This window comes from Ammospiza caudacuta, chromosome 1 (genome assembly GCF_027887145.1).
Source record: "Ammospiza caudacuta isolate bAmmCau1 chromosome 1, bAmmCau1.pri, whole genome shotgun sequence".
Classification (NCBI taxonomy): domain Eukaryota; kingdom Metazoa; phylum Chordata; class Aves; order Passeriformes; family Passerellidae; genus Ammospiza; species Ammospiza caudacuta.
This window is the reverse complement of record NC_080593.1, coordinates 140,643,957-140,671,882: the sequence shown is the minus strand read 5'-3', so window position 1 is coordinate 140,671,882 and position 27,926 is coordinate 140,643,957. Positions and strand designations below refer to the sequence as shown.

Sequence of the window (27,926 nt, the reverse complement as noted above, 5' to 3'; positions counted from 1 at the left end):
CCTTGCTCCTAAGCTGAGTGTTTTTCCACATAAAAAGGAAAATTTTGCAAGAAGGACTGAGAATGCTTTTAATGAGAATAACTTTTATCTTTTTTAAAAGGTGTTTTCTTGTCAAGCATGTTAAGACTGTGAAGAAGCAAGGGCAGGGTTGAAATGCAGTCTAAGGTTCTCATGGACTGTTACTACTGATTGATTAACTTTTATTTCCTCACTGTTTTGAAAGAAATTTACTGAGCTTCACTGTACATTGTTGACCTGGAGGGCATGGTTCAACAGCGTATGCTTTCTGACTACATTAAATTCACATTAGAAATATCTGGATCACACTTTCCAGCTGGGTTTTAGCATAAAAAGATGATGAGTCAATTTGCTTTGTCAAGTTGAAAATTTTCTAGTCAAGTCCACAACTGAAATTTGAAACACAAAATACAACCTAAATACAAACAATAGATAAAAATTCAAAGCTAAAAGTAGCTAACTATGAAGTTTAAATTTCCAAGTCCATATCCTTGCAATCTCAAGATTTCAATTTTGTATTTAAAGCATCAAATTCTAGTTTAATTCCCCTACATATCCCTTTAGAGATCTTAGCTCATTTTATTCCGTTTCATCTATTTCTAAGTCATTTTTGTGAAATTCACAGTAAGAGGTGAACAACTTCTTCCAGCAGCAGCAGCAGAAAATTCCTGAATCACAATACAATCTATGAATCATTTGGCCTGCCATAATACTTTCCAACTACTGAGCAAATCATAAGCTTCCTGGCTGCTAGCTTTCTAGCACTTTCCCAAAGCTCTGCTTTATTTTCCCCCAGCACTTGCCTGGCATGCAATTCCAGGACACCTGTTTTTTAGTAATACAAACTATTCATTTCCTATTTCCCATCCAAGTAGCAGTGTTTGGCTAAAAAGCCTTTGAATGCCTCTGCAAGAGCCCTGGGGATAGCCACATCTGAAACATTAGGTAACAGTAATCTGAAAAGGCCTTTAATTATTCAGGAAATAAAATTCAAAACAGTTCTTACACTTGAGTATATTCCTTATCTCACATGAAAACCCCCTTGCTCACCATGACTTGGCTATGATGTTTTCCATGTCCTACCTTGAAAAAGTGGGTAGTAAAAATTAGAAACAAAGGTGGGAACTGCAAGGACAAAGTCGATACATTTCCTTATCTAGTAGTATATAGTTTCATACATAAAAATATAAAAAAATAGGTACTCTTTGTATTAATTTTACACAGTAATTCGGAAATCTTGGACTTTGGGCATCTTTCTCAAAAATTAATACAAAATCATTCAATCATTTAGGTTGGAAGAGACCTCTATGATCTTAGAGTCCAATAGCTAACCTAGCACTACCAAGGCCTCCACAACATTATGGCTCTAAATGCCACATCTACACATCCACCTCCACCATTTTCCTGGGCAGCCTGCTCCAATGCTTGTCAACTCTTCCTAAATTTTCCTAAAATTTCTCATAATGTCCAACCTAAGCGACTGGCACAGCTTTAGGCCTGTTCCTCTCATCACTTGTTAATTTGAAGAAGAGACCAACATTCACCTTGCAACAAACAATAAGTTTCAGGTACTTATTAAGAGCAATAAGGTCTCCCCTCAGCATCCTTTTCTCCAGGATAAAGACCCTCAGCTTCCCCAGCCTCTCCTCATAAGCCTTCTGCTGCAAACCTTTCAGCAGCTTCATTCCTCTTCTTTGGGAACAGCCCAGTACCTCAATGTCTTTCTCTGAGAGAGGGGTCCAAAACTGCATACTCCTTTCAAGGTGTGGTCTCAGCAGTGCCAGGTACTGAGCGACCGCTAAGCAGGTCAGTTTGTTACAGAAGAAGATTTGGTTCATCAAGCTGGACCTGCCTTTCATTAAAACTTGCTGACTGGGCCCAGTCAAATTGCTGGTATGCATGTGACAACTGCAAGTAAAGAAAAGCTCTGAAACATGACAGATGGCAGATGCAGTGGGAAACAGAAGAGCTTACCTTCACAAACTGGAACCTTCCCAGTCCATGTGCCATCAGACCTACAGGCTCTGTGCTCTGATCCTCCTGCCAAGAAGAAGCCTGGCTGACAAGTGTAAATCAAGGTATAACCAAGTGAGGGAAGATCCATTCCTGCAACATTAGCATGACTTGGTGTTTCTGGTTGTTTACAGCTGTGAGCTACAAAGAAAATGTAAAATATCCTTCTGTCAAAATGGTGGAAATATTTCTGAAAAGATGATATATGCCCATTCTGACAGTTAATTAGCAAAGTAAAAAATCAATAGAAATTATATATTACTATATTTTAATTCACAGTCTAAATTACTATATAGTCTATAAAACATCACTACAAATCAGTAAATACACCCTTAAACATGGACCTTTTAATTCCAAAGGAATTAAAGGAAGAACAGACTGACTTGTATGAACAAAATTAATTGTCTGCATATGAGAAGAGAAACAGCACACACCACAGCAGACTTAAAAGCAATCATAGCTTCTGGTTTACACCGCTTATGATATCTATGTAGCATTGCATAACAGTTAAGTAAATGGTCAGTTGGAAAACACTAAGAAAGGTCAAGGAGAAATTTAAAGTGAGTTGTAAATATCAGAAAAATTAAGTTACCTTTTCTAATGTCATATGAAGAGTCTTATATATTTAACAATCACCAGAATATATGGGATTTATGTGTTATCTCAAAGACAGCATACCTCCAAGAGAGGAGTTCACCCTCCACACTGAGCTGCTGATTTGCTGCTTGCTTAAGATTAATGCTAGCACCAGCTGAAATAATAGTAATGCTGCTTCCTTCTGTGGATATGTTCTCCATTCACTGGGTCATTCTATAGGGTCAGACCTTACAAAGTAAGACTATTTCCAGAAAATACAGCTGACTAGCTGAACTGGAAAGATTAACCATGATCTCACATCTTCAGCAAATTATCATTATTTACCAAAGAGTAAAATATCTATGAAATTAAGTGCTGTTGTCTATATTCAAAGAAGATTGTCTCTATTTCAGATTCAAAAATTTCCAATTGCAAACACTTGTTTACCCATCTTAAAATACTGTGAATCCTTGGCTGGGAAACAGTTCAAACTCTTTACTAGAATTGATTTTAATTATCTGCTTTCCTGTGTATTTTAGAATAGGGCCATCTGATATGTCCTTTTGTCACCACCTCCTCTCTGAGTTGGAAGGGTTGCACCCTCTTAGACAGAAATTGACTTTGGATGAAGATCTGCCTATTTTATCTCTTTTTTTTTTTTTAAATTACATTGTTATCATAGAAAAAATCACTCAGAATCATATTTCTAGCTGCTGTAAGCTAGTAATGCAGATTTCTGTGACTTTCAGTTAATAAATGCATATAAAATAACTTTATGACAATGTTACTGCAGCTAAATAATCTAGATTAAAGAACTGAGGAAAGAAGAAAATTAATAATTTCTTACGTATACATTCTGGCTGGATGCCACTCCATGTAAGATCAGGAAGGCAGGTTCTTGTTGTTGAACCATGGAGAAGGTGCCCTTTTTTACACTGAAATTGAACAACATTTCCCACCTGTTGAAAAGCAGAAAACACAATAATATTGTTATGAGCAACTATCAAGCTGGGATTTTTTTTCCTAAATTTGATCACTCCTTCACATAATGCAGACTTGATAAGTTGTGATTCCCTTTCTCTGGAAAGTAAATTAATTTCACAGAACAATTTGATATGAAATAAAAAACTGCTTCATTCTCAGTAGAATTACTCTCCCCCCAAAATTAGATCCACCATGGAAGAAAATCGAATCCTCATCATCTGCGGCCTCTCTAGTGTGTTGCTTTGGGCCTGGAACAGTTGATGAACTGTGAGTTTGGAAACAAAGATTATGGTGCCTTCCCCACTCTGGGCCAAAGGAGAGCCAGTTGGGCAAAATTGCCACAAACAAGGGAAGTCACAGAACTGAAATGAGCATTAGATTCTGCTGGACTTTTTCTGAACTAGATCCCCCTTTGGGGAATGCTGCATATATTCACAGATTATAATGAGAAATATATAGGGGCTGGTCAACAACACTGTCTCATGCTTCAGAATGTTCCTATGATATTTTAATTTTGGTTTTTGATGAGAGGAGGTAAAGAATAACAGCTCTTCATACCACTTTGATAATAGAAACCGGAACACAAGTGCATTAAAATTTACAGTAGCAATTCATCTGAGATTAGCTTTTAATTATTACCCTTATTATGGGTATGTGTTGCATAAAAAAGAAAATAGAATTCTTACAGTTTCTTCACAAACATAAAATGGAATAACTTGTTCAGCATGTCCAGTCATGGTGAAATTGATGAAAATGCAAATAATTCTTAGTTTCCATCAAAAGCGAGGAAATTAGATTAGAAGTACATAATTCAGAGAGTATTGTATTACATAGTGTGAGTGCTTAACTAAAATATTAAGGTGCATAGATCATATCCACTGTTCTGCAGTGACCTGTATTAATATATTTATCAACTCATGTTTAAACAAGAAGTTGCAAACGTTAAATTATCTGTGACAGCACATTTATAGTTCTGGTTTGGGTATGATTTTTTAATTATTTTGCCTAAATGCATAATACTTGATTCAGACTGATGCTCAAAGGTAAGATGTGGATTATTTCTTGATAGTTCATTACTGGGAAACAGCATTTCACTGCTACAAGTATTCATTTGAAACTTGATAGTACTATTCCATTTCAGCTCAAGTTTCTCATCAGAATGAAATTTAATAATAACCCATGAACTCGAGATAGTAGCTCATCAACACGGGATGGTATTTAAAATTCATCTCCCTTTATTTTGCTCTTTTCTGTGTTCACTGGACTATGTAATTACTTGTAAAAGATTTTGAAGGAAATACACTAAATCACTTGCATGATTAAACACAAAGTAGTAAAGTACTACAAGTTTTAGAAATTGCAACAAGTAGCTATAGAAGACTTTTTTTTTATTTCATGGTAAAGATCTTAGTTAAAACAATCACCATCAATATATTACTTTTAAAAAGTACCAGCCTTAAGAAAGATGTGTTCATATGTCCACATCAGTGGACAAGGGAAGCACTGCAGATATCATTTTTCTGGACTTCTGTAAAGTCTTTCTCAAGAATCCCCCCAAACATCCTTCTCTCTAAACTGGACAAAGATTGATTAGATCAGTGGACTGTTAGATGGATAAGAAAGTGATGGGACTGTCACATCCAGAGGATAGTGGTCAATGTCTCAGAATCCCAGTGGACATCAATGACACATGGTGTCACTCAGGGCTCTGTATTGGAACCTGTGTTATTTACCAGATATTTAATATCTTCCTTAACAACACAGGTGAAGAGATTGAGTGCACCCGCAGCAAATTCACAAATGACACCAAGCTGAGTGGTGTGTGTGACACATCTGAAGGATGAGATGCATCCAGAGGGACTTGAAAAAGCTTGAGAAGTGGTCCATGAGAACATCCTGAGGTTTAGTAAGACCAAGTTCTAAGTGCTGCACTACACCTTATAGTAGGGGTGCACTAGGATATGAAGAGATCGAGAGCAGCCCTGCTGAGAAGGACTTGGAGGAACTGGTGGCTGAGAGGCTGGGCATGAGACAGCAATGTGCCCTTGCATCCCAAAAACCAGTTCAATCTAGGGAGGTACCAAAAGCAGCGTAGGGCAGCAGGTTGAGGGAAGTGATTTTGTCCTCTACTCTGTTCTGCTGAGACCTCACCCAGAGTCCTGCGTCCCACTTTGAGTGTCTCAGCACAAAACCACACACTTGTTGGAGGAAATCCACAGGAGGGCCACCAGAAGGTTCTGAGTGATTCTCCTCTGAGTAAAGGCTGAGAGAGATGTGGGTTTTTAGCCTGGAAAAAAGAAGGCTTCATTCTGATCTAATTGTGGCCTTCCAGTATCTGAAGGGAGCCTACAAGAAACCTGGAGAGGGACTGTTTACAGCCACGTGTAGTGATAGGACAAGAGAGAGCAGATTCAGGAAAGGTTTAGACTAGATACTAGAAGGAAGTTCTTTGTTGCGAGGGTGGTGAGAGACTAGGACAAGTTGCTCGGAGAAATTCTTGATGCCTCATACCAGGCTGTGTTCAAAGCCAGGCTGGATGGGGCTCTAAGCAACCTGGTCTACTGGAAGGTGTCCCTGTCCATGGCAAGGGGGGGTCAAACTAAATTATCTTGAAGGTCCCTTTCACCCAAACCATACCATGATTTTATGGTTTCACAAGAAACACAACCTTTATATATGTAAGCACCAAAGCAGCGTCAAAAATGCAGCCGCTGCCCAAGGGATGAAGATGTTTAAGTGCTGCCATGCTGTTCAAGATTACAAATAAATGAAAATAATAAATTAACGTGTAATAAATATCCTATAAAATATATAGGATATGTATAGTAATTATTAAACAAATAAAAGTAATTTTTAGGAGTTTCAAGGTTTACTTTGCAATATGCTTGCGTCACAGGCACCAGATGGCGCTACAATACAGTATTCTATGCTGAAAAAATTCCTCCTCAGATGTTCGTGTTTGTTTTAAGTTTGATTCTGTAGCTCAAGTAGAAGCATTAGTACTCTGGACAACGCTGTTTTCATCAAATAAAAAAAATAGTGCTTGATGTCTGTTCTACAGCTGCCTTTTCTATAGTGTCAGTTATAGCTTGGATAGTCCCAAAATTAACATCATAATTAACTTTTCTCTTTTTGAATATTTGTTATTCTCTAACAAGAAAATCTGAGAAGAAAATTCATAAATCTGAGAAGAAAATGAATAAACATCAACCTCATCCCATTTATAAAGTACTCTGGATAATTTTTTCACCAAATAAGATGAAAATAACGTATAACAATTATCAAAATAATAAGTTATTATCCTTCATATTTCTTATATTTTTTGTAAGATTTTAAGATACTTCTAACTCTCATGAGTTACTCTACAGTCAAGTTTTTTCTTAGATTTCAGTCCACCAAAGAACATGAAAATACTCTAATGAATTTCTTCATCCCCAGTAATTTTTGCTGAAGAATTGAGAAGCCAAGGGAATGCCAGTTATTTATTTTCAGTAACTTTTAGCATCACATTTTAAGTGAATGAAAACATGCCTCATTAGTTCTTCACTAAATCTGTAGTTTGGTAACCCACTAATACATTATTGCCCTTACAACAGGGTTTTGGGTTTGCAAGACTGCTGGGCAGAACCTTGACAGGCTTCCTTTGTCTGAAAGAGTTTTGAGCTGCCTGGAGCTTTGTGTTTGTTTCAGTTTTGTTTTGTTTTGTTTCAAAACTTGCTTTAGCTGTAAAATTTTAATTTCCTATGATCAGGTAGCTTTGATCAGGTTTTATGTGTCTTTGTATGGCACTACCACAGATTATATCCATAGGAGAAAAAAAAAGAATCCAATATGTGCAGAATGAGCTATTTCCCACTAATGTGATGCAGTACAGAGAAATATAGGCCTGGTACTGGAACAACAGCAAAGCCCTTGAGAAATGCAGACAGCAGGATACTCTGAGGATGGCTACAGTGTGACCATGATAAAAGATGCAACACAGTCTTAGCACTGGAGATCCTGTTGCTGTGAACAACTCACCCTTAAAAACATAGAGGCCTGGACAGGTTCAGGTTTCAGAGGAAAAAAGAACAACTATTTTACATAGGTGAAATGTACCTTATAGTATAGATTGAAATATATGTATATAATAATGAGCTGTAGTGTGAGTGGTGTAAAAGTGTGTTAGAAACAAAAAAAAAAAAAAGAAAAAAAAAAAAAAAAAAAAAAAAAAAAAAAAAAAAAAAAGAAAAATCATATTATATTCGTCCCAGTGAAGCACTCCAGATTGTGACACTAACACAATGACAACAGAGACCTCAGGACAATGAGAAGCAGGAAAATACATGGTGTCTGATATGGCTTAAATTATATTTTCATTGATGCAGTGGTAGTGCCAGTTGTGCTAATGGAGAGAGCTATATTGTGGTAGTAGAGCACTTCACTAGGAACTTCATCTTAGAATTTAATCAACACTGAAGTTTTTATAAGCATTACATTCACAGAAGGAGATTATTTGTAAGACTGCTCAACATCTGCAGATCAAGTTTCATATAGAATTTCATAAAATAGAACCCAAGAGCTAGCAGAGGGCTATCATTGTGTCCATTTTCCTTTTAAAATTAAGACTGCTCTTTGGCTCAGTTTAGGCCTCAGTATAAGGGAAGACAGCTGAGTTTCTAAAAATCATGTTGGAAAAGTATGAGAAGTAGTAAATCTTATATATATGACTGACTGATCTAAGCAGTTCTAAACTGTTTCTTCAATTGAGTAGTGCCTTGTGTTACAATAGCTTATGGTGAAAGTGCTATAAGCACTTTTCTGTTTCTAGCAATATAGCTGAAGAAGTATTTCAAACTCCACAGTTTCTTTCCAAGGAGTGATTTATTTTCCAGATTACAGATGAAGTCAGTATTCACTAAATTCTAAAGTTATTTTGTCTCCATTGTAACACACTGCTGAGGTAGATCTGTCAAATAAAAATGGCTCAGCTGAAAGGTAAGCATCCTAGACATAGGTATTCATAACAATTAAAGCAGATGATGCTACTCATTTCCATGCCATGCCAGATATCCAAGTAGAACGAATCTGGTATTTTGATGTTATTTGAACACATAAGAAACTGCTTATGCCTGAAGAATTCAATCCTGAACAATAAAATCCCTGCAGTATTCTGTTGCCTCATTTTCTACAAAGCTCTTTTTTAATAGTTGAAACATCATTCAAATCTAACTGGTGCTTTTGTTTGTGTAGGTTGTAGGTTCCAGGAGGTCAGGTTTAGACACGCCTTTTAGTCAAGCCTAGAATTATCTTGTGTTTGCCTGAACTTGCAGTCCAATCAATGAGATAGGAAAAAAGATAATCAAGAGTAGGGGAAAAAACAGGAACAAAGCAATGGTGCTGTGGAAGCTCATAACTTGACATCACCGTTGTGAAAAGCAAGTGTCAGTGAGTGATTTTTGTCAGATAAAAGAAGTAGTGCCATTTGATGAAAAGTACTTAAAACAGTATTCCACATAAGAGAACTTGGATTCTAAGGGTAAGGCTACAGATTGGTATTTTTTATGAGACAGAGAAATAAATTTAAACTTTGACAGTTAACTCAATTAAGTTACCCTACTAATATTAGTTTAAATATAAAGTATTTAAGAGAGTTAAAACAAAACAAAGAAATCCCAAATAAAACAAAACAAAAAACCCACATCTGTATTTTGGAACAATTTATAATTATTCTTTACCTTCCTGCTATGGATAGAAGAAAAAATCCCTATAATCCCATGCACACAGGAAGATAATTATAGCATAATATACATTAATTAACAACATTTTTGTGTTTTTTAAGGAGTCATAACATTATACAATATATGATAATGCAAAATTTCTTTCTGAGATCTACAGACAATAACTTGTCTAGAACCAATCATTTTCACAATTGTTTCAACCCAATCAAGAGCTAAGTTCATCTTCATCTGTGTGACTGATACTTCTACCCAGTTATGTATCAACTAAGCAATCATACTTAGAGTAACCAGAAGTTGCACATTTAGTTACTACATAAAATCAAATTCACTGTGTGAACATGAGAATAAGTTGCTAGCTGGGTAAGGAGACTATAGCACATACACCTTAAATACTGGGAACTAACCTTATAATTGTTTACAATTTTTAATTTTTTTTCTTAGAATTTACAGAGATGTAAACTCTGCCAGAATTTACACTTATTATACGAATGATTTGTTAATTGACATTTGCTTGATATTTTTACAGTTCCATGCTAGCTAGGAGTGATATTTTACTCACAACTACAGCGCAAATGAGAGACTGCCTTACCATCTTCAATGAAAGCTCACTAATATATGAAAATGTGATAATAAAATCATACAAAATGATTAATAAATTATGTCTTTGATACATAGTTGAATAAAGAGTTGTCCCCTAGGTTAACATTGTATTGTAACCAAACTAAGTTAGTCTAAGGTCTGCCCCTACGTACCCTATCTTGGCACAAAGCAGCACTTTCAGTTCCTAGAGAAAAGTTAGACAATTTTATTATCACTCTCATATGATTGTGATGTAGCACAATCTGAAAACCCAAATATTGCTAAAAACCAAGCCAGAGGAGCATGCATAAAGGCCACCAAGGGTAAACCAAAGAAAAGGATAAAGCAAAGAAATTTTTGACCATGAAACTTTCAAAAGTCTTTAGCAACAATTTGCTTTTAAAAACTAATTGAATTTTGTAAATTTGTTCAAATTTCACCCAGCCCTTTCTTGCATTTCCAGCAAACTGCAGTTTTTTATTCTACTTGTACTAGACAGAGACTTCATACAGCTGTGGAGCTGCTAGGTACTCTTCTGCTCATCCCTCTTCATGTGCCTGGAGCTTTTAGCCCTGACATCAAACACAGATGTCACAGGATAGCTTGGGCTCTCTCTTTGTTCACAAGATTCCTAGCAAATTATAAGGTACATTTTTGCATCTCTAAACCATTTACTCATGAAAACATCTCACAGGCATAAGTGTTTTGTGTGAATCAGAAAATGAGCAGTTCAAAATAATTTTCAGTTTCTCAATTCTTTTTCCAACAGAAACATATGCAAGCACCATTTGCCACAACACAGCCTTGTATAAAATGTGGCAAACAGTCTCCAGGAAGGCATCAGGCAGGGCAGAGAAAACAGGTCAAGGAAGGTGTTCCTTCTCCTCTAGCCCCAGTGAGTCACAAGTGAGAGCTGGGGCCAGGGCTGGCTCACCAGTGCAAGAGAGACAAGGACAATACTATACTGGGTTCAGTGATAGGCCACAAAATTCATTAAGGGACTACAGCATCTGAAATACAAGGAGTAGCTAAAAGGCCTGGGGTTATCCAGCCTGGAAAAAAAAAAAAAAACACAAACAAAAAAACAAACAAAAAAACCCCAAACAAAACAAAAAAAAACAAAAACAAAAAATAATTGAAACAAAACCCAAAACAAACAAACAAACAAAAAAAAACCACCAAAAACCACAAAAATAAGAAAAAACAAACAACAACAAAAAAAAACCAAACCAAACCCACAAAACAAAAAACCCCTGGGGGCAGGACAAGCAACAGAAGCAGATTTTCTTCAGTGGTTCCCAGAGACACAACAAGAAGAAATAGCTATAAATTGAAATATATTAAATTCTCTTTAAAACTAAGAAAAAAGTGTTAATTTTCACTGTATGGGTGATCAGTTTGGCAAGGGATACCCAGAGGCACTCTTGAGTCTCCATCTCTGCAAATATTCAAAACCACCTGGAGATAGCCCTCATAAACCTGTTCTAGCTGATCTATTTTGAGAAGGGGAAGTGGACTAGAAGTTCTCCTAATAAGTCTGGGACTCTGTAATTCATTTGTGGTTCCAAACAGATTTTCTCTCAGGAAAAAAGGCCTGGTTCTTATAGTATGTCTATACTAGCAGTTTAACACACAGTATACACACTTTTGAGGAGAAAAAAGCCTACTTAATAAATTGTAGGAAGCACTTCTATATTGGTAGGAGATACTGAAAGTCTTCAAAGTGAAATCAAGCAGAACTTGATCACAAGTTTTTCATGTAGTGCATTGCTGATAGGGACACAGGGTTAGTGTAATCCTACAGCTAGAAATAAGGAAACAGAGCAACACAGCAGCAAACAACTCTTACAGAAGCAGTCTCTAAACCCCTAATCAGATGTGTCTAGACTTTGAGGTAGTATAAAATATTGAAATATTTATGCAAGTAAATTTAAAAAAGTATACTCTACCTGATAGCCAAATGTGTTATTTTGTGACCCATGCCTTGGGACTCCTGGATTTTCACATGCTGTGCGAGTAGGTTCTAAAAAAGTTGCAATATATTAAAGACAAAACAAATTACAGTATTTTAATTAAATTCACAATTCTATGACAAAATTAAGCTTGCTCAGCCACATGCAATCATAAAGCCAATCAAAAAGACAAAAATAAAATTATTTGATTCTTAGAGAGCATAGAATAACACCAAGATAATGCAAAATAATGGGAAAATTCTAGATTGACTTAGCAAGAAGAAGAATAATAAGCATGAAAAGAAATTTCAATTCATGGACATAATCATACCTATGCATCGAGGAGAAGAACCACTCCATGTTCCATCTGCTTGGCAAATCCTGGTGTTAGAGCCAACCAAAATAAAAGGAGAGTTGCAGCTGAAAGAGACTTCTGACTGATAGATGAAGCTTTTGCCTTCTCTTTTCCCTTGCGCAGGTACTCCAGGGTCACCACAAAACTTTGCTGTGAAAAAAGACATGATAGAAATGGAATGTGGCATTTATTTAAAAAAAAATAACAGCTGAACTAAGTGAAGAAATTATGTATTTTTTTATTAAACACAGGTCAAAATTTTGTATTTTTTTATTAAACACAGGTCAAAATTTTGTAATTTTTTATTAAACACAGGTGAAATATGGAAAGTTTTAACAGGAATTCAGAGAGGCTAGATATATAATATTTAGTCTGTTAGATTGTATTAGTTCTGATAGTTGTTCAAAATTACTATATAGTGTGCTTGATCAGTACCTCACACTTAACATATCAATTTGACAACTTATTTCATTAAAGTACAAATAGTCACAATTCCTCCATGCCCCAAACCACATGTGTCTGGAAATCTTTAGAGAGCAATCAGAGTGTATCAAACTTCCATGTCAATCTTCCCTCCTCTCCTGCTTTCTTGACACCTACCCAGTGCTCAACAATTTTGTATGATTAAAGGATTCAGCAGATAGATTATAGGAGTCATAAAGTCCTACTTCCTCATCCTTCACTGAAAGGCAAGATTTGGTATGTATGGAAATACAATACTTAAAGTTAGAACAGTTAACAATAATGAAACACCAAAAATACCCCATAATAAAGAAACTTCTGTAGCAATTTAAAAGTCAGATACTAATAAACTGTATTTAGACAGGATAAATTTCACTCATAAAAATCTCTTCTTAAATTGATATTTTTTACCTTATTCCTATCACCTAAGGATTCCTTATGTCTATAGCATGTCATAATTGAGTAAACGCACTGTTAGCAAATTTACTGTCATTCTTCTGGTCCAGGAACTAAATGGACTGAAAACTTAAGATGCAGATTAAGGTCCTTCTGGAATTGGAGGGCAAAATGACCTACTCCCTGCATCATGACCACCTCTGTCTAATAAAAAGAATGGTGGTTTTCATAGATGAACCCCTCTGAGGGAATCAGAGGACCCCATATGCCAACCAGACCTTACTCATAGAGAAGCCTGCTGCCTCTCTGGAGCTGGGACGTTACAAGTAAACTCTCTAGTCTGATTATTATCTGCTGCTCTTTATGCCCACAGCAGTGAGGTAGCAAAGAGAAGTCCAAGGCCAACCAAAAGAGATTTCAGGCTTTAGCACAATTGTTTGAAGGATCAGAAGGACATCTAGTGCTTTCATCAATCCTTTCAGGCAGGCAGACCCAACTGATCAACAGATGGCTCTGAGGATAGTGTCATCAGAGGAGCTTTAGGGGTTTTGATCATATTATGGTCTATACAACATCAGATCAACTGCTATTCAATGGCAGTCAGAAGACTCTCTTCTCAGAGGAGGAAAATGTTTTATGTGCAGGAGTTAGAAAGGCTGACCAGTACAATTTCAAATTTCAAACTACACAGGAAGAGGGAAAGGGACAAAATCAGGTTGATCTGTGAAAAGCAATGGGAAGGCATGCCAGAGTTTTAGCATAAGTGAGATCCTTCAGTCTTCTCCTTGAGGACCTAGAAGCCTTGACTCAGCCCATGAAGTATGACATCCTTGGCACAAGCAAAAGCTGGTGGGATCAGGCCTGTGTCTGTGTGCCAGTATGGAGGGTTGCACACTCCTCAGGAGTGCTAGGCAGGGTAAGTGAGCTGGGGGATGAGGCAGGGGTGAGGGGTGTCAGAGCTTGCTGTTTGTTATGTGTCCCGGTTTAGGAATGGCACTTCGAAATTCAGGGCCTCCCCACTGTGATTCTCCAAAAGCACCCTGCTTTTCACTTTCACTCCTCTTGGTCTGTGTCAGGCTGGCATGGAGAATTACAGGGAAAAAGGCAGAGATCATGGGTTCAGATAAGAACAATTTACTGGCAACCGCTATGAGATAAGTAAACAAACAGTAACAGCAACAATATTAATTACAAAAGTATACAAAAGTGAGGCTGATTTTCTTGCAAAATATTGACTACAGAACCCAATCTGATCTGATCACAGTGTTTTTTTCTGAGTGGAAAGACCACCTTTCTCCTCAGAATCAGAAATCCCTTCTCCCACACCTGGCAATGATGAGAGATGTTATAGAATAACACCTGGGACTTAGCCCTGCCCCCTCCCAGCTACTGCCAAAAATTAACCCTGTCCTGGCCAAACCCAGGATATTATGGCACACTAAGAGCCTTTGGTAAAGATTAAGAGACACACAAACAAAGCAGATGTTGTTATGGGAGTCTACTATAGGACACAGTCAGGATGTTGACACTGGAAAACTACTCTTCAATTAACTAAGGGAGACCTCTAAATCAACTTATGTTGTCCTTTTGGGGGACTTCAACCTGCCAGATGCTACTGTGAATACCACACAGCAGGTACAAACAGGTCCAGAAGAATCCTAAACACCTGGACTCAAAAGGTAGTGTGTTTGCTGCTGACACTAAATTGGGAGGACCTGTTGACTCACTTGAAGCCATCTGTGTCCTATGAAAAAACCCAGACAGACCAGAGAACTGGGCAATCACCAGCGATATGAAGTTTAACAAGAACACTGCACCTGGGATGGGACAACCCTGGATGTATATACAGAATAAGAAAACACTGCTGGACAGCAGCACTGAGAAAGAGACCTGGAGGTCCTGCTTGGCGACTAGATGAATATGAGCCAGCAGTGTCCTGGCAGCCAGGAGGACCAACCATGTCCCAGGGCTATCAGGGGCAGTATCACCAGCTGGGAAAGCGAGGGAATAGTCCCACTCTGCTCTGCACTGGGGCAGCCTTGCCTTGAATGTTGTGTGAAGTTTTGGATGACACAATGTAAAGAAGTAAAGCTATTAGAGAGTAGGCAAATGAGGGCAGCAAAGGCAGTAAAGGGCCTTGAGAGGAAGCCACATGAGGAGAGTCTGAGGTCACTTGATTTGTTCAGGCTAGAGGAGGAGACTGTGGCAACACCTCATTGAGATCTTCAGCTTCTTCATGAGACATAGCAAAATGACAGGCACTGATCTCTTCTGTGAGGCAACCAGTGACAAGATCCATGGGAATGATATGAAGGTCAGGGAGGTTTGGGTTCCATATCAAGAAAAGGTTTTCCCCCAGAGCATGGTTGGACACTGGAACAGGCTCAGGGAAGTGGTCACAGCAACCAGGCCTCATAGGTGTTGAGAAATCTTTGGTCAATGCTCTCAGGTACATGGGTACAACATTTTGGGTTGTTCTATGCTGGGCCAGCAGCTGGACTTCATGGATCTCTTCCAATTCATTATATTCTGTGATAATTCTATGATTTGAAGTTATATCCGCAGTTAGGAATTTTTTGGCAGACGTCTACATTTTTCCCATCCATTGCCAAAATTATAAAACCAGCAATACTGAAATTACTGCATGAGTAATTAAGCAAACAAATTTACTGGGTCATAGATGACAAACACTCAACCAAGGACACGGTCATATTCCATTCTGAATAATTATTCTATGTCATAACTGTACCTTGCACATCTTCAGCTACAGGCTCTATGGAACTAAGCTAGGAAATAAATTTCTGATGTCAGGAACTGCTTATTGAGAATGACTTTCACCAGCTCCCCTTCATTTCTGCCAGATGGCAACTAGCTTAAGCTCTTCGACAAGCACTGGCTGCCAGTTGTTTTCTCTTGCAGGCCAATGGACAACCGTTGCACATCAACAACATTCAGTTAACGTAATCTGCATGAAATAGCCTTTAATTCCCAGGCAGCTGCATTCTGTGCTAAATATACCTTTAAAAAGTTTAAAGGCAGAGCCCAATTTTCAGAGTATACTGCAATATTGAGTATTCCAACTTTAAAAATCATAAATAGCTTGTGGTATTCAAAAATGAAAGAAGGACACCATTTTTCAATCAAGAACAAATAATGAAAATAAATTTTCATAGTCTCTCATATTCACAGTATAGTGGACTCTATAAGAGCTCTACATAGAAAATTTAAGCAACAAATAGTGGTCTTGCTCTTTTTCTTCCAGAAAAATATGGCTTTCATTGTGCTCCACCTCTGGCACACAGAGTTTCAGCAGCAGTCAGAAACTGATGATATGAGAATTTAATTGGAAAAAAAGGAAAAGAAAAGATGGTCTATATATACTTTCATGGTACTGGGATATAGCCAAAATAGAGGAAATTTTTGACAGGGAGAGATGACAAAATAAAAAAAATAGTAAAAGAAAACAGAAGTGCATTTTGCAACATTTAGCAAGCTACCTGGCAAGCACAGCTACTTGGCAAGTTCAAATTAAATTTCAGAGACTGTAAAGCCATGAATAAGATATGATCCTCTTCCAGTTAGACTCCTTTTTGAAGACTATTACAGAGTGGTATAATTATTCTACAAATAACTACAAAACCTCCTTCTTCAGTGCAATCAATTGGATATCTCTCAGAAAAATCACAATCACTTTTAATGAATAGGATTGGATACTGTAATGAAATTTTTAGAAATACAAGAATCCATCACTGTTATTTATAACTTCCAGATTAATAAAATTAACTGCATAAAATATGAAAAATAGATAATTGTCACAGAATTACCCAGGACCTAGTCAACATGACAGCCAGAAAAATTTCTCTGTGACATCACAGGAAGTTTAGGATGAGTATGAGGAAATAAAAGGGATTATAATGAAAGTTACCTTATCACATATGTAGCTGGATCTGAAAACAAGACAGAACCTTTGAATTTTGAATTACCTTGGATTATGTTGTACACATTGCCTGCATTATCTTTTTTTTTGCATCTATGTCTAAAGACTCATATATGCTCACATAGGGTTTACAGATATTCCCATGACCTTCTCAATCTACTAGTAACATTAAAATTTTGGAAAATTTTAGAAATTTTTGGAAGGATTGTAACTATCCCAGGTCTGAAATTATTGAGCCATTGGGAGAGGGAAGAAGGGAGGGAAGGAGGAAAAAAAAGTGAAAACTTAAAAGAGGAGAAAATCATAACGCAGCAAAATACAGACAATGATGTGAATACATACGTAAGCACTGAGGTACTTCACCACTCCATGTTCCATTCCCAACACAAGTCAAAACAGCAGGAAAAGAGAGTTCATATCCTGGAGAGCAGATATAGCTAATGCTAAATCCCCAGTCCAGGTTTGTTCCTTCCAACCTTCCATTAGAGATCTGCGGAGGAGTCGGGCAGGTAACAGCTGCAATAATATTCAAAATAATTAGGGCCAGCTGCTGTAAATATCCCCAGTGTACACAATTACCAGAAGAACCATATGGGCTAATTTCACCTTTTTTTAGAGGACAATACAGTCAGGGCATACTATCTTTCTCACTGTATTCTTGCCACATTTCCTGAAGTTAGTACGTCTGGTTTCCTTCATTTAGGAGGCAGCAGATGATTGATGAAGTGTCTTAAATATACCAGGATATTGCATCAAACCAAATAGGAAGACTACCTAAAAATCGGTATGGAAACTATAACATGTACAACATTTAAGATATGTCTGGTAATCTACTACAAATTTTTTTTTCTCTGTTAAAACTACATAGAGTACAACCATATTTTGTTAGTGTGGCAATAATAAAATATGTTCTTCCTGTTGGCCATCTTAGGCATTTGCTATATTTTATGTGTAGGGATGAAATTCCAGGATAACTGTTCCAAAATATTACTTGAAAGCCTGTTTCTAAGTAGCACAGTTTGGTTACTATTTGCTTTGTGAGTAGTTCATCACCGAAAAGCATCTAGTTGCTAGCAATAGAGAGAAAATGTAAAGATTTGCAATTCCTTGAACCTCTTAGTAGTGCTACCTCTAAGAAGGCCAACAAGAAGTATTTCAGTATATTTTGTAATTGCCAGGCCTCCTAGGAAAAAATAGAAACATCTTGTACTTGGTTGTAGGCCAGAGGACTGAAAAACAGTACAGGAAGGCAGTAGAAATAAAGAGATACAACAGTTGTGATGAAGATAAATGTGTTATTCACTGGATAGTCGTATAGTAACAGACAATTGCTAATTGAAAGCTTAAGGGAAAAAATATTAAGGACATTAAATGAAAGAAAACCTGAACTAAAAAAGGGAAAGGATGAAATTTAGACCAAGTTGATAGAATGAATGAGGTAGATGAAAGGGCAAACTGTGCTAGGAAAAAGAGAAAGAAAGCAAAAAAATATAATACAATTTAGTCTGGTAAAGCCAGTTGGGATAAATGAGAAGATGTGGTGATTAAAAATCAAGCAGAGAACACACAGGTCACAACAATGGAGGAAGTTAAATGCTGCACCCATAATCTTTAAACTAATGTTTAGAAGAGCTGTCATCTTGCAGGCTTAAAAGAATTCAGAGTTACTAGGTGATGAATAATATGTATTTGAATGCAACCTGCAGAGGGTTCACTAGGTACCATTTCTACATTTTTATTATTCTCTTCAGTGAGAGAATCTCAGTTATGTAGACCATAAAAACACTTTACAGCAGCATTCATGGCTGTTTGAGAATACTGGTATCAAATACTCTTTACCAGCCAGTAAATCAAATCTAGATTTTGGGACCTTAGTTTTGTCCCAGAAAAGGACATGATAGCTTTTGCCACACTTCTATGATGCTTTAAAAAAAACTAATTCAAAATAAGTGCTCTAAGCAGCAGAATTCTGTCTTCATTCTCCAAGAGCTTCATGAATAGTCCTTTTAAAAGGGACTGTGTATTTTAAATTCCTAATAAGGGAGGAAATATTGGTGATTACTTGGGAAAGGAGAGAAGAAGTAGAAGAAAATAGATGTAACATCAGAATTTTAGGATGAGAAAAGGAAAACAAAACAATACCTAGCAGCAAGCCAGAATGTTTCTCTATTTTGGTCAGAGACTTAGACATAAATATGTACCACGACATTCTCAGTTTAAGAACTACAAGTGTATTACAAATGCAAGTCTGCAAAAAAGACAATGTTAGAATATTTGAATATCTAGCTGCAGATGAACACGAATCCTTTTCCAACTTGGCATAGCAGAGCAGTATTTATATCTTCCCTTTCAATGGCACAGTGACAATTATGCATGTATTTTCTGCCCAGTTCATTTTTCAATTATTTTAACTAAATAGTACCAAAGGACCCTGGCACTTCATTCTGACAGTAAAAACTAATTGTTATACATTTAACACTACTGCATATTATATATTATTTTAATTACACTATTAACTTGCCTAGTGTACTTACACAAACTAATGTAAAGTAGAATGAAATTCTGCGAAGACTAGAGATTCTTCATACGGTTATTAATTAGTATTTATACCAGCTTTAAATATGTATGATCCAAAACCAGAAAGAATCAAAAACTCAAAGTTAAAATTGATAGTAAAATTCTTTCTTGGTATCAATCTGCTTGAGTCAAATCAGAATTAGATCTCCTGGTCCCAGGTAGGTGTCCTGTAGACCATAAGAATTAGAGGTGAGAGACTTTATAAAAAATATTTGCTCTATCTTATGATCTTCTAGCTGTTGGCTGGCAGCCACTCTTGGAGACAGACAGACTCTTGGTCAATATGACCACTATGTCCAATCTTCAGTTCTTAAAATAATTTTTTAATTGAAACTGAGGCTATCCATAAGCACAATGCCAATAGGAAAATAAGAGTGAAATGTCTAGAGGATTTCAGTGTTGACATCTTTAAGAATGTGTCAGGAAAATAACTTAAAAATTGATATTGTCAAAAGTGAATTAAACTGCACTTGGTAAGATACTGGGAAAACTGTGTTCAGCAAGAATAGTAATTGCAAATATGGTAGAGCTTTGAAATTAATTTAATCTAGTTTGACAAATGCATTTATGGGAGGAAAATGAGCACTGCTTAGCAGGTGTGTTACTTTGCTTCCTTAAAACGAAACAGAAGGAAGATGGATAACAAAAATTAAGTACAAAGGTAGCTAACTAAGCTTTGAAAGAATAGAGATCAGATGTAGCTAGTGTGAACCCGGAAAGAATATGCCAAATTGTAATACTGCTTTTCTACAAATGTAGTATCAGAGAGACAGAAAAATTACTCTAGAGAGAACTTGTTTTAGCATTGAGAAAGTGAGTTTCTCAGAGAAAACATTTTTGATGACACAGACAAGTTTGTCTGTCAGTTATGTTCAGATTTTTTGCTGTTAAAATTTTAACAGGGTTAAATTTGAACATGAAAAACCCCAAAACCAACTACAACAAAAAAACCCCCAACAAAATCAAACAAAAAAAAAAACATTAAATCAGGCATGCAATTTGAAGAAGATGAAGGAATATTTTGACATTAACCCCTTCAACTTCCACAGTAGAGAAAATAACATGAAACAGAAAAATCTTTATTGGGAAATTTTTAAGAATGATTTAGTCTTTTTGCAGCAAGGTGATGCTTAAAGGTACCCGTCTAATAAAGGAAAGATCAGGGGGAAAATTTTAGTATTATATATAGATAGAGCAATTCAGGTGAATTTGCCTTTGACAAAGTTCAGTTTGTATATATTTAGATCTTTTCCAGAGGTGTCTTTTACATGTTTGAGTGTTCTGTTTGTAAAAGCAAAGACATATATATGATCACTTTCTTATGACAGGCTAACTGCAATTAATAAATCTAAACCATCGAGCAAAGTACTAAAGTATTCTGCAGAACAGAACTATAAAAAACTGTTCAATATATTGTGCTTGTAGGAATATAAAAGGGATAAGAAGTAAAAGATGAAGTCATTGTTTCTGCAGCTAAATAAATCAATTCAATATATTCATACTAAAAGTAAGTTTTGATTTCTGTGGAAATACACAATAAATTAATAATTTGAAATAAGCAGTGTTGGTAAATATAATAGAAGAAATAGCTGACAAGCAAAATAAATGTTGTACCTTTGCATGTTGGGATTGCTCCACTCCACGTGCCATTGCTAGTACAAGTGCGAATTAAGGAACTATTTGCTTCCATTGTATAACCAGGTTGGCACATGTAAGTAACATTTTGTCCAACAACATAATCATCACCATATCTCATGCCATTGGCTGGGACTCCTGGATCTCCACAACTGATAACTGCAAGTAAATAGTTGAGGAACATATTTTAAAATCTAAGTGAGATTTACCTATATGTGAGGGAAAAAAACCCACTACAAAACTAGGCATTGACTGGGGAAAAAAAAGGAGAAAAAAGTAACATTAATCTTATCTCCACCAAGAGAAGATAAACATATGCCATCCTAATTAGCTGTCAAACATATATGGAGCTATATAACAGCTATATTTGGAGAAATAAATACTTTACTTTAACAGTAGTAGTAAAGGACTGTAAAATTTGTATTGACAAAATTTCAAGATTACGAAATAAAAAAAAGAAAGAAATAATACTTATGCCACTATCACCCTTGGATATGCTAAAATTTTCCTATCAATTCAGTTTCATTATTAAAAAAGGAGATGCCTATTACTTACTTTACTTTTCTATGATATCCTGAAAGGAAACAAAATCTGGAAAATTTAAAATATATGCCTGCAAAAACTTCCCACTTTATAAATGCTCACATATTTGCTATGTACATAAACAGGTGAGAATATTCAGGTGACCCCCAAACATGGTCTATGACTTACATAAAAATTAGGTCTATAGCACTGTAATGTGTGGGAGTGATTGTAAAACCTTTTATGACTTGTTGTGTCAGGAGGTAATTAAATTTCCTAATGAAGTAAAATACTCATAAGGAGTTAATAAAAAGTTTTAGATCATTGTAATCTGAGAATAGTGTTAAAACAGGTAAGTTTCCCTCAGATTTGGTCAACTGGATCTATCAGTTTTTGGGATAGTCTTTGGAGAGTGGAGACAGTCTCTAGTGTTCACACGAAATATAGTATTCCATGTGTTTTATCGTTTATTTTATAGTAAACATAAAAATCACCCTACAGCATTGCTATTTCTTCTGGGAAAGTGTGAGAAGGAGTTTTCTGAGCAGAGTACACATCCTGGCCACTTCTAGCTCAATGCCAAAGCATGGCTGATGTGAATATCACTCTTCCTGGATCTGGATCTCCAAAATCACAAAAAATCATGATTACATATTTGTGGTGTAGCTCCCTTGACCTAATAACTCGGGACCTGAGAATCAAAGATATATATATAATACACCTTATCTACAGTTTACCATGATCTGACAGAGCAGATACTAATTACACAGCATATAGCAAATCATAAAATGTCCCATGTAATCACTGTATGTACATAGAAGAGACCAGAAAACATACCACAGGGTTATCTGAATTACTGCAAAGGTAGCTAATGTACTGATAAAGAAAACAGGTAGCTAAGATACTGATAAAGAAAACTGGAGATCAATCTATTCTAGCTTACCTAGTAACACAGTAATTTCAATTTTTCAAAAAGCCATATATTTTTCTTGGTCATTTTTCAAATAACATAGAACTGGGAAAGAGAACTGTTTCTGTTATTAACACATGTACTTTCAAATACTCTGAAACTTTCTTTATTTGAAACATTCCATTTATTATTCTTAATGTTCAAATTTTACTAAAATAATCCACAAAATTTTTAAAGATATACTATTGTTTTGACTGAATTAAAATATAAAGCGAATGGCGTTATCCTTTTTCCTCTAATCTTTGGTTCATTTCAGTTGGACCACCTTCACTCAAGCCACTGTTTTAAGGAAAAACATCTTAAATTGTTGCAGTGATGCTGGCCAGAAGAGCATTTGCTGTTGAGAGCCAGTGAATGCCAGTGGGTGGAGGTGGGGAGCCCCAGGCTTGTGCTGCCCAGCCAGGGTGGCATTCAGAGCTGTGCCGTGCCCACAGCTCTCCTGCCCGGGCGCAGCCCCAGCCAGCTCCCAGCAGCTGAGCCGCTGCAGGCGCCCAACTCAGTGACTGCGCCTTGCTGACTACACGGCCTTGCTTTTTATTGAGCACTGCAACAAGAAGCTCTCATGAGAATTTTGTTCCTGTTTGGCTGCAGATATGGTAGTGTTGTTTCTTTCTAAGAAAATCCTACAATAGTTTGCTGTGGTCTAGGTCTGCATGAAGTTGCACTAGGGTCAGTCCTGTTTGATGGTATGCTGCCCAGGGCTCCCAGCCTGTAAAGGAGCATAAAATTATTTAGGCTATTCTCTTCCTACAGTGCCAGCTCTAAACCCCCTAAATTGTGATAACACCTTGACTAAAAAAAAGTAGTATACCCTTAATCTCACTGTCTTGGTTTTACTATGATACTTCCTCTGTCAACATATTTCAAGTTAAAATCTCACGTTTCTACCTGAGTAATGTGTCCTGAGAAGATTGTTTGGCACGTATTTCAGTAAAATGCTGTTCTAAAATACAAGAAAAAATATAGATGACGTTGACATCACAAGCCACCATTATCTTTGGTACAATTAATCTGGCTCTCATTTTAATTTTTAAAATAATAAATAAACAAAAATACTGGGCTCTCTCTCTCAGGCTTTATGACTGCAAAAATTCATTTAAGATGGAATTAACAAGCAGTTTTATGATCTAGCTTTTGGCTTCTATTTGAGTTGTTCTAAGCGTGTTCAAAATTTAAAAAACAGTTTGCTATACCTCTGATGAGGATATGTTTTTTGAAAATGATAGGCAGTCTCATGCATCACATAAATGTAAAATTTTCATAATTGCTACTAAAAGATGAACTAGGACATGTAATAAAGAAGGAACAGATGGGCTTGAAAATAAAGTGTTGCAAAGTGCTCATTATAAATGTTAGAGATGCTGTAATAGCTTCTGTTAGTTGGGTAGCCAAAGGAGTTTTAAGGTTAATGAAGAGGCCAAACAGAAGATGGTATGTCAAAATGGGACAACACTTTAAACCTTGGAGTCACTATGAAAAGAATCCTCAAGTGTTCATTGCAAGGTTTTTATTTTCTACTCTCTGGAAGAACAGAATATTTTACTGCTAATTTTTCAAGATGAAGTAAAGCAATTAAAATAAAAAATGTCTGGATACATCATATCACAAAATATAAATAAGATTGAACATATATACTGGCAAAGAATTAAAGAAGCTAGATTATGTAACCATACAACTCTCTTAAACTGAAACAGCAGTCTACACATTTTACTATACTCTGCCTTTAAAAAACCATATTCTTCATATTTGCATAGCATTATATTTTTATTTAGCATACAAAATTATGTAGGAAGTAATGCAAGAAAAAGCTGAAAATTTATTGGCATGAGACTTCCATATTTTACTTTATTTATTACTTTCAGAGGAGAGGAAAAACAAAATTAGTCTTTAGAAATGTGTCTTACTTGTGCAGTTTGGCAAGGATCCAGACCATGTTCCATTGGCTGTGCATTGTCTTACAGATGATCCAGAAAGTATGTATCCTTCCAAGCATGAATAAATTACTGAATTAGAGAATGTAGTCCCATCAATACGAAGTACTTTTCCATTAGCAGTTGTTCCTGGATTACCACACTGCACAGCTATAAAGGAAAATGTGGAATATTTTCAAAATGTAGTAAAGATGATTTCTGAAATGGGAAAAAATGGAGCAGGAACAATCCTTCTTCCAGCAGTGCTGCTTGGTAGAAATCCATTCTGTTGTCCTTAAAAATGTAAGTTTCACCATCTACTGATAAGGCACATTGTACAGTAAAAAACTGTGTGCATGAATTACTATTTTTTCCCTTGGGTTTGTAGAGAAACAAAACGTACAAATTTAGCTTTATAATCTGCATTAGTGAAAAGATAGTTCAGCTGCAAAGAAAACCCCTTCCAATTATAAAAAAAAAAATCTGATTGACAATTATATTTGTAGATTTAATTTGAATCATGTGTTTCTAGCATAAACAAAATATAATCTTTCTAATTCAAAGCATTGAATGGAGTCAACATCACAGGGAGGTGGAATCCTGCGGTAACCCAGTTTGTTAATGTTCAACTTGGGAATTTGAATGTGTCCTTCTTATGTGATTACATATATGTACATTTAGTCTATATGACCTAAACTAGAACAATATACCTCTGCATGCACTACCAACACCTACATTTATCTGTGAACTATATTTATCATTTCAAGAAAGAAATATCATCAAAACTATCTTAAAATGTATAAGAGCTGATTTATTTCTGTAATAGATAAGGTCAAAATAGCAGATGGTAGAGTTGGGCAAAGCATATCCCTTTCAATACTAGCAAAATATATGTATATATATATATACACATACACACAAATATATATATTATATTTTCAATGTAGTGTAAATTTGATAATCATTCAGCAGAAAGGATATTACAAGACCAGTTTATGAAACAAGTTTTTAAAACTAAATTACTTGTTCATACAGTTAACACAGTCAACAGTGAGAAAGTAGAAATTAAGAGTACATGTTCTCAAATTATTTCCTTCTTTTCACGACACTTTGTTTTGCAAAAGAATCTGTTGGGAATTATTTTCCTATTCTGAAGCAAGGTGAACTAGGCAATAAATGAGTCTTCAGAAATATCCTTTCATAGCTTTCTTTTATAATAATTTGTCTACCTTGAAATTTTCAGAATTGTATTTTACAAATAAACTTGATTCATCATTTTGTTTTCTATTGAAAAAAGCAAAGTCAACAGTATTAATAAATGAAATTTTAAGTCAACCATTTATACACAGATGAATAAACCTAAAGAAATCCTGACACTAACATTTTCCTAAAACTGGGGTTTTTGTCTGAAATTCATGTGGTATATGGTTGTTATTAAAGGTCAGGTTATGCTGAGATTTTTAAGTGAAAAAATATTCATAAAAAATTGAGTTCTAAAGGCTTATTTATTTTTTCCCTCAAAACCTGTAAACATGCTTTTCAATGGGTGCCAGGAACTGGTTTCAAATTTTTTCACCTGATATCAAGCCACTGCTATAGTGCAAAACTTATTTGAAAAAATTTTTCAGTCCAAAATAACTGCACCCTCTTCACAACAGAAGGCTGGCAATGCAAAATTGGTTTTCTGCTGAACAGTATTAAAAACACAGCTAAAAACTTAAGTACATCTTTGATTTACCTTTGCACTCAGGTTGTCTTCCTGTCCAGCTTCCATTTGCCAAACATGTTCTTTCTTCTGAGCCATGCAAGATATATCCAACATCACAGCTGAAATGTATCGTGCTTTTAATTTTAAAATTGTTTTCTTCCCTAGACCCATGGCCTGGGATACCTGGATCACCACAAGAACCAGCTGTATCACCTAGATTTTAGAGTACAAAGATTAGAATACTTATAAAATATTATTATTATTATTCTGCATTTATAAAGCCTTTATTCCATATGTATTTATAAATAAGTTCATAAATATATTTTTTTAAAATCCCCATATATATCAGTGTGAGTCCCTATAAATGCAAAATTACTTGATCTTCCACTAATTTTTTCTACTTATTTTATAGTATTGCAGAAGAAGAATTATAATTTTCTCAAATTCCCCTAATACCATGCTAAAATTTTGATAACAGAAATATCAAATAAATTATGGGGGGAAAGACAAGCACAAAACCTTGGGAATTTTTAATTTTAAAATAAGGAATTCTGAGGAAAAATAAAGTCCTGATTGCAAAGACAATTTTCTTGTATATAACTAGTGTTCATAAAATATTTCTTAGTTTTATGGTATCACCAGACTTCGAACAGACATGAAGAATTTTCCTGCATTCTAGAAATGTTGGAACATCATGTGAAAACTGACCAATAGCTAAAATCTCCCTCAGATATAAATGTTTCAGAAAATTCTAAGATAGAAGGTTAATGGTAAACAAGTTTGTATTTATATAAAAAATAAATTAATAATGTTAAATGCTATCTGCTGTATATAAATGTTAGAATAATCAATGCAGTAATAATGATAACAATAAAAAGTAATAATAATACCAAAGATTATACATCTAAGTCTTTATAAGAACTTTTAGGAACTTCTAGATAACACATGAACATCAGCTCATTCATTTGAATCTTTTAATGTTTACTTAGAACCATCTACTTTATTTTTTGGAGAACTTTAAGATAGTTTTTATGTAAAAAGAGATTAAGGTATATTATATTCCTGAGTTTCAATACTCAAGAGTTGAATTCTAGAATTCTTGGAGCTCCATTGTTCTGGTTTCTTCCTCATAGCTCATCTGTTTTTCTAATAGCTTGCAAATAAAATGAAGGTCTTCTAGACAAAAAATATGTCAAACGTATCAATATTTCTGAGAGAAAATCTTCATTACTTTGTAGTTAGTTAAACTATTTTAAATAAAAATGAAATATTTCAAAAATCAGGTAGAAAAAATTAATCCTACTATGTATATAATCTGTCATGCAGATTTTCTGGGGTATGTCTAAACTTAAATAGAAGTAATAAGAGCAATTTTTACAAAGAAATGGTAAACAGATTTGCAAACTCTAAATAGGCAGAAGACCAAAAGTGACAAATTCACTGGAGACGGGTTCTATGGGAAGTTATCACCCTGGAGTGTTACATGCAGAGAAAAACAAGTGTTCTGCTGCCTTACTTGGCACTGTATATGTTTTAAAAATGCTGTTCGGAGGGAGCAGTTGGACACAACTCTCTACTGACAAAAGTATGTTCAGAACTGAACAGTGACGGC

The 27,926-nt window shown here is 35.6% G+C and overlaps 1 protein-coding gene across 3 annotated transcripts in view; it reads right to left on the bottom strand.

Moving 5' to 3' along the window:
- CSMD3 (CUB and Sushi multiple domains 3) overlaps positions 1-27,926 on the bottom strand; it is a 586,238-nt gene that overhangs the window by 13,017 nt on the left and 545,295 nt on the right. For all 3 annotated transcript variants that reach the window (XM_058820586.1, XM_058820594.1, XM_058820602.1), the window contains 8 exons: positions 26,345-26,527; positions 24,601-24,777; positions 21,184-21,363; positions 17,335-17,508; positions 12,174-12,347; positions 11,840-11,913; positions 3,455-3,566; positions 1,993-2,172 (listed from right to left, as the gene is read on the bottom strand). In XM_058820586.1, coding sequence (XP_058676569.1) covers positions 1,993-2,172; positions 3,455-3,566; positions 11,840-11,913; positions 12,174-12,347; positions 17,335-17,508; positions 21,184-21,363; positions 24,601-24,777; positions 26,345-26,527 — 1,254 coding nt within the window. The remainder of the gene's footprint in view (positions 1-1,992; positions 2,173-3,454; positions 3,567-11,839; positions 11,914-12,173; positions 12,348-17,334; positions 17,509-21,183; positions 21,364-24,600; positions 24,778-26,344; positions 26,528-27,926) is intronic.